The sequence below is a fragment of the Ceratotherium simum genome, chromosome 23 (genome assembly GCF_057802395.1).
Source record: "Ceratotherium simum simum isolate JZ-2026a chromosome 23, ASM5780239v1, whole genome shotgun sequence".
NCBI classification, from domain to species: domain Eukaryota; kingdom Metazoa; phylum Chordata; class Mammalia; order Perissodactyla; family Rhinocerotidae; genus Ceratotherium; species Ceratotherium simum.
In genome coordinates, this window is record NC_141922.1 from 1,236,057 (window position 1) to 1,251,513 (window position 15,457).

At 50.7% G+C, this 15,457-nt stretch overlaps 1 protein-coding gene and 1 non-coding gene across 21 annotated transcripts; one reads left to right on the forward strand and one right to left on the reverse strand.

Moving 5' to 3' along the window:
* Positions 1-278: 278 nt before the first annotated feature.
* Positions 279-12,561, reverse strand: ZNF707 (zinc finger protein 707). 20 transcript variants are annotated; one of them, XM_087447312.1, is made up of 9 exons: positions 12,474-12,556; positions 8,718-8,817; positions 7,575-8,571; positions 6,838-6,923; positions 6,470-6,546; positions 5,977-6,103; positions 5,422-5,553; positions 4,860-4,988; positions 279-4,422 (listed from the first exon to the last, which is right to left on the reverse strand). In XM_087447312.1, exons 5-9 carry the CDS (start codon positions 6,515-6,517, stop codon positions 3,584-3,586), a joined length of 1,275 nt encoding a protein of 424 aa, XP_087303438.1. In that variant the 5' UTR covers positions 6,518-6,546; positions 6,838-6,923; positions 7,575-8,571; positions 8,718-8,817; positions 12,474-12,556; the 3' UTR covers positions 279-3,583. The 20 variants fall into 20 exon arrangements, with proteins under 20 accessions (XP_087303438.1, XP_087303449.1, XP_087303434.1 ...); XM_087447323.1 differs by lacking the exon at positions 7,575-8,571; XM_087447308.1 differs by lacking the exon at positions 6,470-6,546 and having other exon boundaries at positions 5,422-5,537; positions 5,977-6,158; positions 7,575-8,546.
* Positions 2,015-2,121, forward strand: LOC147913964 (U6 spliceosomal RNA). The gene has a single exon (XR_015556000.1). It is a non-coding gene; the product is annotated as a U6 spliceosomal RNA (small nuclear RNA).
* Positions 12,562-15,457: the final 2,896 nt, after the last annotated feature.

Genomic DNA, 15,457 nt, shown 5'->3' on the forward strand with positions numbered 1-15,457 from the left:
CGCCAGCAGCTCAGCGCGCGCACTTAACCGCTAAGCCACGGGGCCGGCCCTCAAAGCTCGAGTCTTTAGAAGTGCTGTTCTGAACACTGACTGCCCACACGTCCAAGACAGGCCATTCAGACCTGCACACAAACGCCATCTGAAGGCCTTCACAACTCCACACATCAGGCGGGAACCAACCAGGCACTTCCCTGCCTAACAGCTCTGAACTGGAAGAAAAATACAGGCACCAGTACAAACATTTGGATTCTATAAATAAGAGAAAAGTCACTCAAATGTTCCATTGGATAGATTTCCATTTATTCTGGAGGCCCTGGGCACCACACCCCTATGGTCTCACTGCCCACAATGGGCCCACCCTACAGGAGCCAGCTGGTCTGCAGGCCAGGACTGACCTAGAGAAGCTTCTGCTATGGTTTGTGTCCCCAAAATTCCCACGTTGAAGCCCCAACCCCAGTGGGACGCTACTTGGAGGCGGGGCCTTTGGAAGGTGATTAGGGTTACATGAGGTCGTGAGGGTGGGGCCCATGACAGGATTAGTGCCCTTATGAGAGACTCCAGAGTTCTTTCCCCCTCCACGGTGAGGACACAGAGAGAAGGTGGCTGCCTGCAAACCAGGAAGACAGTCTTCACCAGGAACCAAGCATGCTGACACTCTGATCTTGGACTTCTGGCCTCCAGAACTAAGAAAATAAATTTCTGTTGTTTAAAACGCCTAGTCTGTGGTGTTTGGTTATGGCCGTCTGAGCCAACTGAGACAGCTATGTAACTTAAGACTTAATGGCTGTTTTAAACCATCTTCAGTAAGTATTAATAAACCTAAAATACAAATATGCTATAAGAAAAAATATGGAAATATTTCAACCATACCCATCATTTATCTTCAACAACTCATTTTGCCAATATTGTTTTGTCATTTCTTTTTTTTTTTTTTGCTGAGGAAGATTTGCCCTGAGCTAACATCTATTGCCAATCTTCCTCTTTTTTTGCTTGAGGAAGATTAGCCCTGAGCCAATCTTCTTCTATTTGATATGCAGGGTTGGCGCCACAGCATGGCTGATGAGTGGCGTAGGTCCGCGCCCGGGATCCAATCCTGCAAACCTGGGCTGCCAAAGCAGAGCATTCCGAACCCAACCACTAGGCCACTAGGCCAGCCCCAGTCTTTCTTCTTTTTATTAGAATTTTAAAGAAAATCCCACATCATGTCATTTCACCCATGAATACATCAGAATGCACTTTGTTTTTTTCCTGAGGAAGATTCACCCTAACATCTGTGCCAATCTTCCTTTTTGTATGTGGGTTGCCGCCACAGCATGGCCACTGACAAGTGGTGTAGGTCCACACCCGGGAACCAAATGCAGGCTGCTGAAGCAGAGCACACTGAACTTAACCACTAGGCCACAAGGCCAGCCCCAGAATGCACTTTTAATAAGGACTTTTTAAAACAGAACCACCGTGACATTATCACGCAAATTCCTTAGTACTACCTAATATCCAGTCCATGTTCAAATTTCCACAACTGTCTCTAAAATGTCTTCTTACAGCTGGTTTGCTCAAATCAAGATCAGACAGTCCCTCACTGCAGTGCCTCTGGCGCTCTCCTGGTCCGTCGTGGCTCCCTCTTCTCCAGCCTGATTTACTGAGAGAGGTCGCTGCCTGGTAGCATCTCTCTGTCTGATCTGGCTCAGTGCTTTCTCCTGGTGGTTTGAACCTGCCCTTCACCCCCTATTTCCTATAAACTCATTTCTAATTCTATCATTCCCTCCTCACTTGTTAGCTGAAATTCTTATAAAATAAAACAAAATCAAAATCCTTCATCAACTATTTGGATCACCTGAAATGGTGTTCTTACAGGCAAGGGGGCAAGTATCCTATCCCTGACCAAGTCTCTGAGTAAAAGCCACTGGCCTCATGAGCTCCACGTGGCAGATTTTTATTCCCGGGCTGGACAAGCGGAGATGCCTTAAGTTTAGAACAAAGAGGTCACCTCTTCCCCATAAAACTCCCCGTCGTGGTGTTCGCTTCGGCAGCACATATACTAAAATTGGAACGATACAGAGAAGATTAGCATGGCCCCTGCGCAAGGATGACACGCAAATTCGTGAAGCGTTCCATATTTTTGCGTCCCATATAAAGTGGAGGAAGATGGGCACAGATGTTAGCCCAGGGCCGTCTTCCTCAGCAAAAAAAGAGGAGGATTGGCGGATGTTAGCACAGGGCTGATCTCCTCACAAAAAAAAAAAAAAAAACTCCCCGTCGTGAACACGGCCACCCCTTACTGCTCTAAGACCCGACTTGATTCACCAATTCAAGGTGCAGGACCAGCTCCCAAGGCTCTCCTGACAGGGCTGTGGGAAGAGTTCTGTGGTGGTGGTCACCTTGGTGAGCAGTCGACCACCCCTGACCTGATCAGCTCTGTGGCACCACCCCCAGTGCCATGGCACCTGCAGTTGCCCTGGTAACCATAAAGCCCACAACATGTGGTAGTGGCTGTGGGGGTCTTATTCACTGAAAGAAAGATCTTAAAAGCAGAGGGCTGGGGCTGAGCAGAGCCATCACAGGCTGGGAGTCATCTCGGTGATGCATCCACACGCAGACTTGGGTCTGGTGAGACCCATCCAGGTCTCATGGGCCAAACCGGGCCCTCCTGCCCCCTTCCTCACCACGTGTTCCCACACCCATCACAGGGTCCGACAGATAGTCACTACCGGAGTACCAGAAGCTCCAACTGCTCGACCTCACCGGGTGAACAGACTCAGCTGTGATCTTGGGAGCAAAGGGCTGGGTCTGGAATGAAAGGACTGTGCAGACCCATATGGCGTCTCCGACAGATCCGCAAGCATCTGGTCACATAATACCGGGAGAAAAGCTTTCCTGAATTGCACGTGTTCACAAATATAAACACACACACAAAGCAAGACGCAGTGCTGTTTTACCAAAGACCTAGACCCATGAGTTAACCTAGGTTGGAGAGATGAGCTGGAGTAGCAGTGCTGTCAGGATGGGCTCTAACACACTTGTGAGGACACACGGGCCCAAGCAGGCACCAGATGGATGCCCTGTCCTCACGCAGACCTGCTAACCACAACTCTGGTCCTGAGTTCTGGCCGACCACCAAAGGAGGTCTTTCTATAATCCTCTGACAAGCTCAAGACTTTACAAAGATGCCCCTTTCTAAGTCACACCTGTAGAGGCTGCAGGAAGGGCTGTACTTCTGTGCAAAACCCACAGCTGCCTTTCTTAAGACACGGAAATGGGATGCAAGTTGAAAAAGACCGGACAAGGAAGGTAGCAAGAAAGAGGCAGGAAGGTAAGAAAGTTAAAGTTGCACTGAGCAGCCCTTGAGGCTGGGATGGGGCAGGGGTACGAGCCCGAGATCCACCCAAGCGCCTGCTCCTCCCTGGTGTGCCCCTCAGACCCGCTTCTCCAGGCAGTGTTCCCAGGGAGCTGCTCGGGAGAGCTGGAGCTCTGACTGTGGCTTTCCTGAGAGGCCAGGACCTAGACGGCTTCTTCCCGCCTTGTTAAGTCAGAACTGACAGCCTCCTGCAGGGCCCACAGACGCAGACATGCGCCGTGGGCGCTCCTACACCTCCCCCCTCCCGTGGGTTCTCTGATGCCGTGTGAAGAAGCCCAGGTGGCGGAAGCCTTTCCCGCAGCGCTCGCACTCGTAGGCCCTCCTGGTCAGGTGCAGTCTCTGGTGGATGCTGAAGCCCTTGGGCCACCGGAAGGCCTTGCCGCACTGGGCGCACATGTAGGGCTTCTCCCCGCTGTGGATCCTCTGGTGGTGGGTGAGGTTCTCCTTGGTGCGGAAGGCCTTCCCGCAGTCCGCGCAGCAGAAAGGCCTCTCCCCGCTGTGCACCAGCTGATGCCGGAGAAGGTTCGACTTCTGCTTGAAGGCCTTCCCACAGTCCGCACACGGGTAGGGTTTGTGCTCCGTGTGGACCTTGCGATGCTGGGCGAGGCGGTCCTTCAGGCTGAAGGCCTGTCCGCACACCTCACAGCTGAAGGGCTTCTCGCTGGTGTGGTTTCTCTGGTGTCGCACAAGGTTGGAGACCCACCTGAAGGTCTGGCCGCATTCAAAACACACGAAGGACTTGGTTCCCGTGTGGACGGTCTGGTGAGCAGCGAGCCGGCTGTGACAGCTCAGGACTTTCCCACACGTGTCACAGATAAATGGCTGCTCCTCGGCGGGACGCTCCCGGTGCTCACAGAGGCCTGGCTGCCGCCTGCAGCACAACCCACACGCCCCACACACCCCACGCTGCAGAGCCGCCACACCGGGACACTGTACGTCATCCAAGTTCAGAAGGAAGCTCTTCCTGAAGCCAGCGCCTGCCTTGGCTCTCTCAGGCTCGTGCATTTCCTCGTGAGTTGCCAACGGCTGATTACGGTGTCTCTTCTGATAAAGGGACTTCCTTGCTCCTGTGGAGAAACACAGGGGCTTACACAGGGTGGTGGCCCTGAGAATGGGCCAGCAAAACAGAAGAAAAGCTACAAAGTGTGTCCTACCAGCTCATTTCAATCTAATTAGGGATCCACTCCAAGAAAGTGGCACAGGAGTGACAAGGAAGCACATAGATGAGCTAAAAGTATAAATAGTGGGAAAGTGAAAATGAACTCAAATGCTCACCCAAGAGAGGTCACAGTTAGGTAAACTCCAGTATTATCAACATGATGGAATATTATAATACTATAAGTCGGCTTAAACGGCCCAATAGTACATATACCAATCAGGGTAAAAAGAATGTCCCCTAAACCTGCCTCCGTTCATTCAACAAGGCCCTGGTGCGGGGCGGGGGGTGCCAGAGACAGGCGTGTAGAAGCCTGAGAGCTCTGCGTAGTTATTCTGAACCACTCACCCTCCAGGCCATAAGCTCCCCTCCAGCCAGGTACCCAAGACCCTCTCCATCCTGGGGCTCCACACAACCCAGTGTCTTCCCAGAGTGTCTCATTCTCACACATCTGCTTGATCTCACTTCTGAGAGAATCTGAAATCAACAAGAGAACCTGCCACTGCGCCTACCACCTCACTTACGGAAGGAGGCACTGTTATAGTCTGATTTTACAAAGGAGCAAACAGCACACAAAGCACCTGCCCAGGCCACAGGGGAAGACCCTCAGAGCAGGCGTGTCAGGCTCCTGACCTCTTCCTGTGACCATGTGTGGCTGCCAGGCCTCGAGCACCCACACCCAGGGTCTCCACAGGACGGCGCCTGGCCCTCTCAGGCCCCACCCGAACCGAAGGCTGCACCCGCCTGCCTGTACCACCTCACACATCCCCACGGCACACGCTCAGTGCTCCTCGGAGCAGCGCTCAGCGCAGGAGCGTGGCTGTTCCCCATGGGTTTCCACAGAAAGCAGCTTGGCGCCAACTGTCCTGCTGCGAGAGGAAAACGGACGGACGCTGTGTGTGGAGCTCACCTGAGAGCTGAGAAGTGGGACAATGGGGACCCCTCCGTGCTTCCTGAAACTCGGGTCTCTCCTGCTCCTCAACCCACGGCTCATCCCACTGTTCCAGGCGAGAGACGAGGTCTGGTCTGGGGCCAAGAAATCCTTCTCAAAGGAGAGAAAAGGTGCTGGTTTATTTGTAGAGAGGACAAAGTCAGGGTGCAGCGGCTCAGACAAGCCCTCGGGGGTGCTCCAGAGAAGCTGCCCCAAAGCAAAGACGACAGACAGGGAGAAGGGAATCACAGCTCCAAATCGCAATGGGCTCTCCCCACCCCTCCCTGCTGGCGGCAAAGGCCCATAGAAGGTCCCAGCAGCGCTGGGTCCAACAGTGGATGGGCCCGAGGAAGGAAGATGAGGCTGTCTCCAGGGGAGCACAGATAAATGCCCTTGGCCAGACGTGCCGCAGGGCAGCCCCTCTATGGGACACAGGACAAGAGCTGCCACTCCTGAGCCCCTTAGCCTGGACTCGAGGCCCCAGCACCAGTGAGGGTCCAGACAGGCTCTAGAGACCGACAGCATAGTCCTTACCCAGTGCGGCCAAGCTCCCAAAATTGTCCAGCATCACATCCCGGTAGAGGGCCCTCTGGCTGGGGTTCAGACACTGCCACTCTTCCCTTGAGAAATGTATGGCCACCTCCTCGAAGGTCACTGGCTCCTGCAACAGACAGCTCCCCACCAGAGCAGGAAGTCAGATCTGGCTGCTCCTGAGGCTGGCAGGACAGCAGGAAATAAAGAGAAGCTAAAACCCATGTGTCTGGGCTGGAAGAAAAAGTGTGTGCGGGCAGGAGAGGAAAAACCTCAAGAGGCCTGAAGCTTAGGCACGAGGGAAGGCACATGTTACAGACTACATGTCTGTGTCCGCCAAATTGGTATGTGGAAGCCCTAGCCCCCAGTATGGCTGTTTGAAGACGGGGCCTCTAAGGAAGTAATTAAGGTTAAAAGAGGTCATAAGGGTGGGGCCCTGATCTGACAGGACTAGTGTCCTCATGAGAAGAGACACTAGAGAGCTCGTGCTCCCTACCTCTCCTCCTCTCTCAGGTGGCCGTCTATGAGCCAGGAAGTGGGTCATCGCCAGAACCCTGATCTGGGACCTCCAGCCTTCAGAACAGTGAGAAATACATAAATGCCTGTGGTATTGAGTTATGGCAGCTCTAGCAGACAAGACACCACCTAAGAGAATCATGTGTATTTTCAACTTTGCTGTAACATCAACTGCGGTCTTACTGTAAATGAATCACATTTTCTTTTTGTTCCCCCGTCCATAACAGAGAACTACCAATCAGGCAGGGAATCACAGACCTCTGGAGCCACCACCGTGGACCCCTCCCCATGGGTGGGCTGGAGGCTGGGGCCTTGGACACCTGCAGGGCAGGAGGAGGCCATGCTCACCTGGGAGACATCCATGGGAACAGCAGGCCTGCAGGGAGACACGTGGGCCCCCTCTGGGGAAAGGTAAGTGCTGAGGAGCAGCCGACCTGAGGAGACAGAGAGTGAGAGAGAGCTGTAGCCTGGAAGTCCCCACCTGACCCCAAGAGCCACAGCTACTCAGAGGGCCGAGGGGGATTCAGGAAAAACCAGCGACACAAGTGCACACACACTTGCAGGATATGCTGCTCACAGGGTATGCTGCTTGCAGGGTATGCTCCATAATGGAAGGGGAATTAGGGATGGGAGGGGGGCCGGCATTGCTGTAGGGAAATCACCGGGTGCCGGGTGCGACCTCCCACACACAAGGACCATGACATGCCAGAAGGCAAGCCACAGTCTGCCACCAAATTATGGCTGAGAGCAGCCATTTATGGCTGAAAGCCAGGAGCTTTGCTGCAGACATGGAATGGAGGATTGGGGGCTAAAATCCCAGCTGAGGCAGCCTGGGTTCCTCTCCAGAGACAGGACCGGGGCAGCACGTGCCCATGGCACTGCACACATAAACCTTCTCAGGCACTTTCCCACAAACAAGGCCACATCACAGCTTTCCCCCAAATCCAACTACAGTGCAGCCCATTACTCTCCATCAGAGCTTCATCACCCTTCACTGAGTTTTAGGAATAAGCCACAAACTCCCAGACCAAGCAGCAGGGTCTGCTCCGATCCAGCTTCGGCCCCCAGGTATGTTCAGAACCAACCTCCTCAGAAGCCCGAGGTCCCCTGCCACAGTGGCTCCTGGGTCTTTCCTGGGTAGAACGTGAAGACCTAAGATGCAGGAGAGCCCAGTTCTAAAGACGCCCTGAGAAAAGTCAAACCAGCTGGAGGAAGATGCCTAGTTCCCCATATCAGGGATGAAAGAAAGAGGTCTCACTATAGACCCTTTAGACGTTAAAGTATCATAAACGGCCGTTATGAGCAACTTGATGTCAACAAGCTCAGCAACTGAGATGAAATGGACAAATTCCCTTAAAAGCACATTATGAAACTGACAAAAAAAGAAAAAACCTTCCCACAGAGAAAACACCAGACCCAGCTGATTCACTGGTGAACCCCACCAAATCCTTAAGGAAAAATAGCAACAATCTTAGATGTCTTTACCAAACTGAGAAAGAACACATTCCAGCTGTCTCGTGAGGCCAGCAAAGCCCTGATAAAGACATCATAAGACAAGAAAACTACAGGCCAATCTCACTCATAAACACAGACACAGAAATTCTTAACAAAATATTAGGAAGTCCAATACAGCAATTTATTAAAAGAACTATATTCTCCAGAAAACTCCAAGTGGAGTTTATCCTAAGAACACAAAGTTGGTTTGATCTTCATTCACTGGAGTTAGTGACTCCAGGGCTGCAAGGCCCCAGATCAGAGCATGACCACTTCCCAGAAAGACGCCTTCGTCCACGGCACGTAGCAGTGAGGGCATCTGTGGTGACCGCTCTTCATTCCCACCGGCCTCACTTATTGCCCCCGACCTGCGGCACAGCCACTCCACCTGCAAGTTCTGCCAGAAGCTCGTGAGTTCTTCCTGTTGACATGCACTGGCAATTATGGCTAACTGCTAGACGTTTTCCCAACTATGTTTTTCAGGTTGAGATTTTCTTCATCTTTTCCTTTCAACACCATGGCATCACTTTCAGTCACAATGACATCCCCAACTTTTCCTGTCACTTGAAAATGAAGCAACACAATTACCTACATTAACAGAATAAAGGAGAAAACTTATCATAATAAAACTATATGATTATCTCAATAGACATACAAAAAGCATTTGTTAAAATTCAACACTCAATCCTGAGAAAAACTCTCGGCAAACAAGGAACAGAGGAGAACGTCCTCACCTGGATAAGCCTGGACTAACGTCACACCCAAAGGTCAGAACTGAGCTCTCACCCTCTGCGCTCAGGAACAAGGCACCACCGTCAGCTCTCACTGCTTCTCCTTATCATTTTTTGGAGGTCCAAGCCAGTGCAAGAAATTAGAAAGAAATAATGCCATAAAGATTAGAAAGAAAGAAGCAGAAATGTCGTTCGTTATCCAAGGATGACATGACAGTGCTTATAGGAACATCCTAAGGAATCTTCAAACAAACAAAAACTAGAGCTAATGAGTGAAGTAAATAAGGTCAGAGAACATAAAAACCAATCATATTTCTACCAGCAATGAATATTGGGAAAATGAAATAAAAATTACAATGTAACAATTACAAAAACAACTAAAAGTCGAATACCTAGTGTGGCATAATAAGAAATCCCCAGTTCCTGGCACAAAGCTCCTCAAACCCTTGGAACTTCCTGAATGATAAAAGTGATGTTTGTCATATAAAAGGCGGCCTTTTTGAGCTAATGCTAATGAGGTGACTTGGAAAGATCCTAAGTAGCCTCAGGACAGGGCTGGTTGCCCAGAGAACCAACCAAGTGATGAGAGGGTTGGAACTTTCAGTCCCACCCCTGACCTCTGGGGAGGAGAGGGGCTGGAGGTGGGATCAATCACCAATGGCCAATGATTTCATCAATCGTGCTTATTTTAATGGAGCCTCCATAAAAACTCAAACGGACGGGGTTTGGAGAGTGTCCAGGTTGGTGACCACGTGGAGCTTCCAGGAGAGTGGCGTGCTGGGATAGGTTGTGACGGCTCGGCACCCTTCCCTATACCAGCCCTGTGCATCTCTTCCGTCTGGCTGTGCCTGAGTTACATACTTTCATAATAAACTGGTGATCCTGTAAGTAAAATGTTTCTCTGAGTTCTGTGAACTACTCTAGTAAATTAATTGAACCAAGGAGGGGGTCGTGGGATCGATAATCACGGGGCAGAAGCACAAGTGATGACCTGGACCCTCGACTGGCATTTGAAGTGTGTGGGGGAGGGGCAGTCTCGTAGGACTGAGTGAGCCCTTAACCTGTGGGGTCTGACACTATCTCCAGGTAGCTAGTGTCACAATTTAGTTAACTGCTCGGTGGTGTGGGAAAAAACACACATTGGACCTAGGAATACATTTAACAAAAGATGCACAAGTCCTCTACTCTCAAAACTACAAAACATGGGCCGGCTGTGTGGCCAAGTGGTTAGTTCCACATGCTCCACTTCTGCAGCCCGGGGTTCGAAGGTTCAGATCCCAGGCACAGACGTACTCCACTCATCCGCCATGCTGTGGAGGTATCCTACATACAAAGTAGAGGAAGACTGACTGGCACAGATGTTAGCTCAGAGCTAATCTTCCTCAAGTAAAAACAAACAAACAAAAAAAAGAGTGAGATTGGCAATGGATTGTGAGCTCAGAGTAAATCTTCCTCATCAAAAAAAAAAAAAAAGGAGGGCCGACCCCGTGGCTTGGCGGTTGGGTGCTCGCGCTCTGATGCTGGCGTCCCGGGTTTGGGGCCCGGGGTCAGATCCCGGGCGCACACCGACACACCGCTTCTCCGGCCATGCTGGGGCCGCGTCCCGCATGCAGCGGCTAGAAGGATGTGCAGCTATGACATGCAGCTATGTGCTGGGGCTTTGGGGGGAAAAATAAATAAATAAAATTAAAAAATTAAAAAAAATAAATAAAGTTGGGATCACTGGGCTATTTTTAAAAAAAAAAAAGGAAAAAACTACAAAACAATGCTGAGCAAACTTGAAGACAGAAATAAATTGAGAGATATCCCATGTTTATGTGTATTAAGCTTTCAATTCTCCCTCAACTGATCTAGAAATTCAACACCAACCCAAGCAAAATCACCAGCAGGTTTTGGAGTAGAAATGGACACGCTGATTATAAAATTTATATGGAAAAGCAAAGCACCTCAAATAATCCATCTTGAAGAATAAAGTGGGGAGACTTACACTACCTGATCTTAAGACTAAGATGCAGCTACAGTAATTAAGACAGTGTAGTGATGGCATAAAGACAGACATACAGACCAATGTAACGGAATAGAGTGCAGAAACAGACCCACACATACAGTTAAGTGTTTTATGACAAAAGCACCAATGTAATTCAACGGGTAAAACAAAGTCGTTTTTTTTTTTTCAATTAATGGTGCCAGAACAACAGGGGGAAAATTACATTTAACACCCCCTACCTCACACCATACCCAAAAAGAATTCAAGACAGATTGGGGAACTAAATGTGAAAGCTGAAAGTATAAAGCTTCTAGAAGCATAAATCAGACAATATCCTCATAACCATGGGGTAGGCAAAGTTTTCTTTCATGGGACCCCAAAAGCACTAACCTTAAAAGAAAAAAATTGATAAATTTGACTTTATCAAAATTAAAATTTTCTGCTTATCAAAAAACAGTTAAGAAATGAAAAGGCGGGGGCCTGCCAGGTGGCATAGCCGTTGAGTGCATGCGCTCCACTTCGGCCGCCTGAGGGTTCGCAGGTTCAGATCCCAGGCGGGCACCAACGCACTGCTTCTCAAGCCGTGCTGTGGCGGCGTCCCATATAAAGTAGAGGAAGATGGGCACGGATGTTAGCCCAGCGCTAATCTTCCTCACAAAAAAAAGAAAAGAAAAGAAAAGAAAAGAAAAGAAAAGAAAAGAAAAGAAAAGAAAAGAAAAGAAAAGGCAAGCCACAGACTGAGAGGAAATGTTCCCAATACGTGTATCTGACAAAGGACTCCTATCCAGAACTAGAGCTCCCACAAATCAACAATAAAAAGAAAAATAAAGTTTAGAATGGGCAAAATATTTAAACAGACACTTCACCAAAAGATACAAGATGGTCTATAAGCATATGAAAAGGTGCACTGAGCACACGCGTTACGGGTATCGTTTAGGTAGGAGAGACTGTGAGTTCCTCCAGCAACCAACAACCCCCACAGCGATAAAATCGGAACAGCTCCCTGAGCGAGCACCCGCTACGTGCTCCGAACCGGCTGCACTTGGCCCGCGGGAAGCACAGCACGGGAGAGAGCTGCGCGAGGCACGGCCAGAGAAGAGGGCGGGGCAGCGGCCCGAGGCACCCCGGGCCGTGGTTCACGGGAGAGGCAGGCAGGGAGCCCACTGGGCTAAGACCCGTTTCCGAAGGATCCCGCTGGTGAACGAACCAGAAGGCAGGACAGGTCCGGGCGGGGGAAGACAGCGAGAAGACCTCCGGGCGTCGAGTAAGAGGTGGAGGGCGGGGACAGTGGCGCGGAGGGTGAAACGGGCAGGCGGAGAGGACGTGGACAAGCACGCAGATGACCCACGGGGGCTGTGAGCGCCGGCCCGGGCGGGGAGCGGCGCCCACCGGGAGAAGCGCCTCCGCGGGACCGCGGGGCAGGCGCAGGACGGAGTGTGGACACTTGGGTGTTCGTAACCCTAGGCCGGCAGCGGGACGTGGTGTCTGGACCCCCCGGAGTGGTCCAGCCGGCGCCACAGACGCGGCGGTCGTCTACGAGGCGGCGGTGGCCGGGTCACCGGGGAGGGGGTCCAGCACAGCGCACGCGGCGCGGCCCTGACGAGCCGAGGACGAGGGGGCGCGGAGAGCAGGCCGCGCGGGGACCGGCGCCGGCCCTCGGCGCCCAGGCGCACCGCTGCCTGGCAGGTGGGCCCCGCCGTCCGACCCCGAGGGCGCGGGCCGGGGAGCGGGCGCGGCGGACGGGCGGGACGCGAACCGACACCAGCACTCACCGCTGCCCCGCGCCGCCGCTCCAGGTTCCCACTTTCTCAAACCGCCCCGGTGGAAGTGCTTCTCCCGCCGCCGGAAGCGGCGCTCCCGCCCCTCCCGGAAGCCGTCTCGGTGGTGCGCGGGCGGCCGGGATCCCGCCGAGCCCCCCGTCCCCTCGCACCCCCCTCCCGCCCCCATCCCGGCGCCGGCGCCCCGGCACCCTGGTGTGACCCTGGCGCGACCTTCCGCCCTCGAGCGGCGGCTCACCCGCCCCGCCTTCCGCCCGCCTTATAGAACGTCGGCCCCCTTGCGGTCGGTCTCCAGTCCCCTCACCAGGTGTCCCGGTGCTGGAGGCCCCGGTTCTCGAAGCTTCCAGTACCTGGTGTCCGGCCCATCGCTGTCTGCTCAGGGCCCTGCCCACCCCCAGGGTCGTCCTGTCTCAATCAGGTACCCGCCGGGCAGAGTCCTTTCTCTGGAGCCTGCTGGCTCTCCACCCATACACTCCCTCTAGGACCCTCCTGTGGCCATCGAGTTGGGGGGCGGGGGGCGGCTGCTGACAGCCTCCCTGGAGTGCAAGGGGCAAGACCCCAGGCTCCCCCTAGACTCCATCTCCCACCTCCACCCCCAGCTGAGGTGGGTGCTCTGAGCCTGCTGGGAGGTTTATGTTTTTATCCTTTTTTTGGCGGGGAAAGATTCCACTGAGCTAACATCTGTTGCCTTTTTTCCTTTTTTTTTCCTCTCCAAAGCCCCAGTGTATGGTTGTATACCCTAGTTGTAAGTCCTTCTAGTTCTTCTATGTGAGCCGCTGCCACAGCATGGCAACAGTGGTGTGGTTCTGAGACAGGGAAACGAACCCCGCTGCAGAGGCCGTGAGAGCACCGAAGTTTAACCGCTAGGCTGTCAGAGTGGCTCTGTTTTTTTATTTCTAATTGTGGTAAAATACACGACATAAAATTTATCTTAACGATTTTTAAGTGTACAGCACAGTGGTATTAAGTACATTCACGTAGTTGTGCATTTGAGCTCCAAAATTGTTTTTATCTTGCAAAACAGCCAGTCTGTACCCATTAAACAACCTCTCCCCCTCCCCCCCAGCCCCAGACAACCATCTGTGTCTATGAAGTTGACTAAGTACGTCATGGAAGTGGAATCACAGTATTTGTCTCTTTGTGTCTGGCTTATTTCACTCAGCATAAGTCCTCAAGCTTCATCTGTGTAGTAGCATGTGACAGGATTTCTCTCTTTTTTTAAGGTTGAGTAATACTCTATTATGTGGATAGACCACATTTTGTTTATCCAGTTATCCCCTGATGGACACTTGGGTTGCTTCCCTTGGCTATTGTGAATATGCTGCTAAGAACATGGGTGTACAAGTGTCTCTTCCAGATCCTGCTTTCAGTTCTTTTGGGTATATACCCAGAAGTGGAATTGCTGGGTCAAATGGTACAGCCATGTGCAGCATAATGACGTTTCAGTCAACGATGAACCACGTATACAAAGGTGGTCCCATAAGATTATAACAGAGCTGGAAAATTCCATCGCCTAGTGATGGAATTACATCAGTAGCCATCCTGATGTTGCAGTGAAGTGGTGTTTGTGGCAACACTGGTGTAAACCAACCTTCACGTCCTTCAGGAGGTATTCCAGAAGGCATTGTTATCCTAGGAGATGACAGCTCCGTGTGTATTACTGCCCCTGAAGTCCTTCCAGGGGGACAAGATGTGGGGTGGAAGACTGATACTGATGACCCTAGCCTAGGCTAATGTGTGTGTTTGTGTCTTAGTTTTTAACAAAAAAGTTTAAAAAATAAAAATAAAAAAAATTTAAAAGTGGAAAAAGCTTATAGAATAAGGATATAAAGAAAACATTTTTGTACAGCTGTACAATATGTTTGTGTTTTAAGCTAAGTTATTTCAAGAGTCAAAAATTCTTTAAAATTACGTTTCATAAAGTAAAAAAGTTACCATAAGCTAAGTTTATTATTGAAGAAAAATTTTTAAATAAATTTAGTGTAGCTTAAGTGTACAGTGTATATAAAGTCTACAGTAGTGACATGTCCTAGGCCTTCACATTCACTCACCACTCACTCACTGACTCACTCAGAGCAGCTTCCAATCCTGCAAGCTCCATTCATGGCAAGTGCCCTATACAGGTGTACCATTTTTTATCTTTTATACTGTATTTTTACTGTACCTTTTCTATGTTTAGATACACAAATACTACCATTGTGTTAAAATTGCCCACACTATTCAGTACAGTAACATGCTGTACAGGTTTGTAGCCTAGGAACAGTAGGCTATTCCATGTAGCCTAGGTGTGTAGTAGGCTGTAGCATCTAGGTTTGTGCAGGTACACTCTACCATGTTCTTGCAACAATGAAATCAGCTGACAACGCATTTCTCAGAAGGTATCCCCATTGTTAAGTGAAATATGACTGTAATTCTATTTTTAACTTTTCAAGGAACTGACAGACATAGGGGCTGTACCACTTTACATTCCCACCAGCAGTGCACAAAGGTTCTAGTTCTCCATATCCTCACCAACACTTATTTTCTGTTTGTTGTGATAGTAGCCATCCTAAGGGGTGTGAGGTGGTCTCTCATTGTGGTTTTGATTTGCATTTCCCTAGTTACGAATGATGTCAAGCATCTTTTCATATGCTTATTGGCCATTCATACATCTTCTTTGGAGAAATGTCTATTCAAGTCTGTTGCCCATTTTTGAATCGGGTTTTTGTTGATTTTTAGAAGTTCTTTATATATTTTGGGTATTAATCTTTTTTTTTTTTTTTTTAAAGATTTTACTTATTTATTTTTTCCCCCCAAAGCCCCAGTAGATAGTTGCATGTCACAGCTGCACATCCTTCCAGTTGCTGCACGTGGGACGCGGCCCCAGCATGGCCAGAGAAGCAGCGCGTCGGTGCGAGCCCGGGATCCGAACCCGGGTCGCCAGCAGCGGAGCGCGCCCACTTAACCACCAAGCCACGGGGCCGGCCCATTGGGTATTA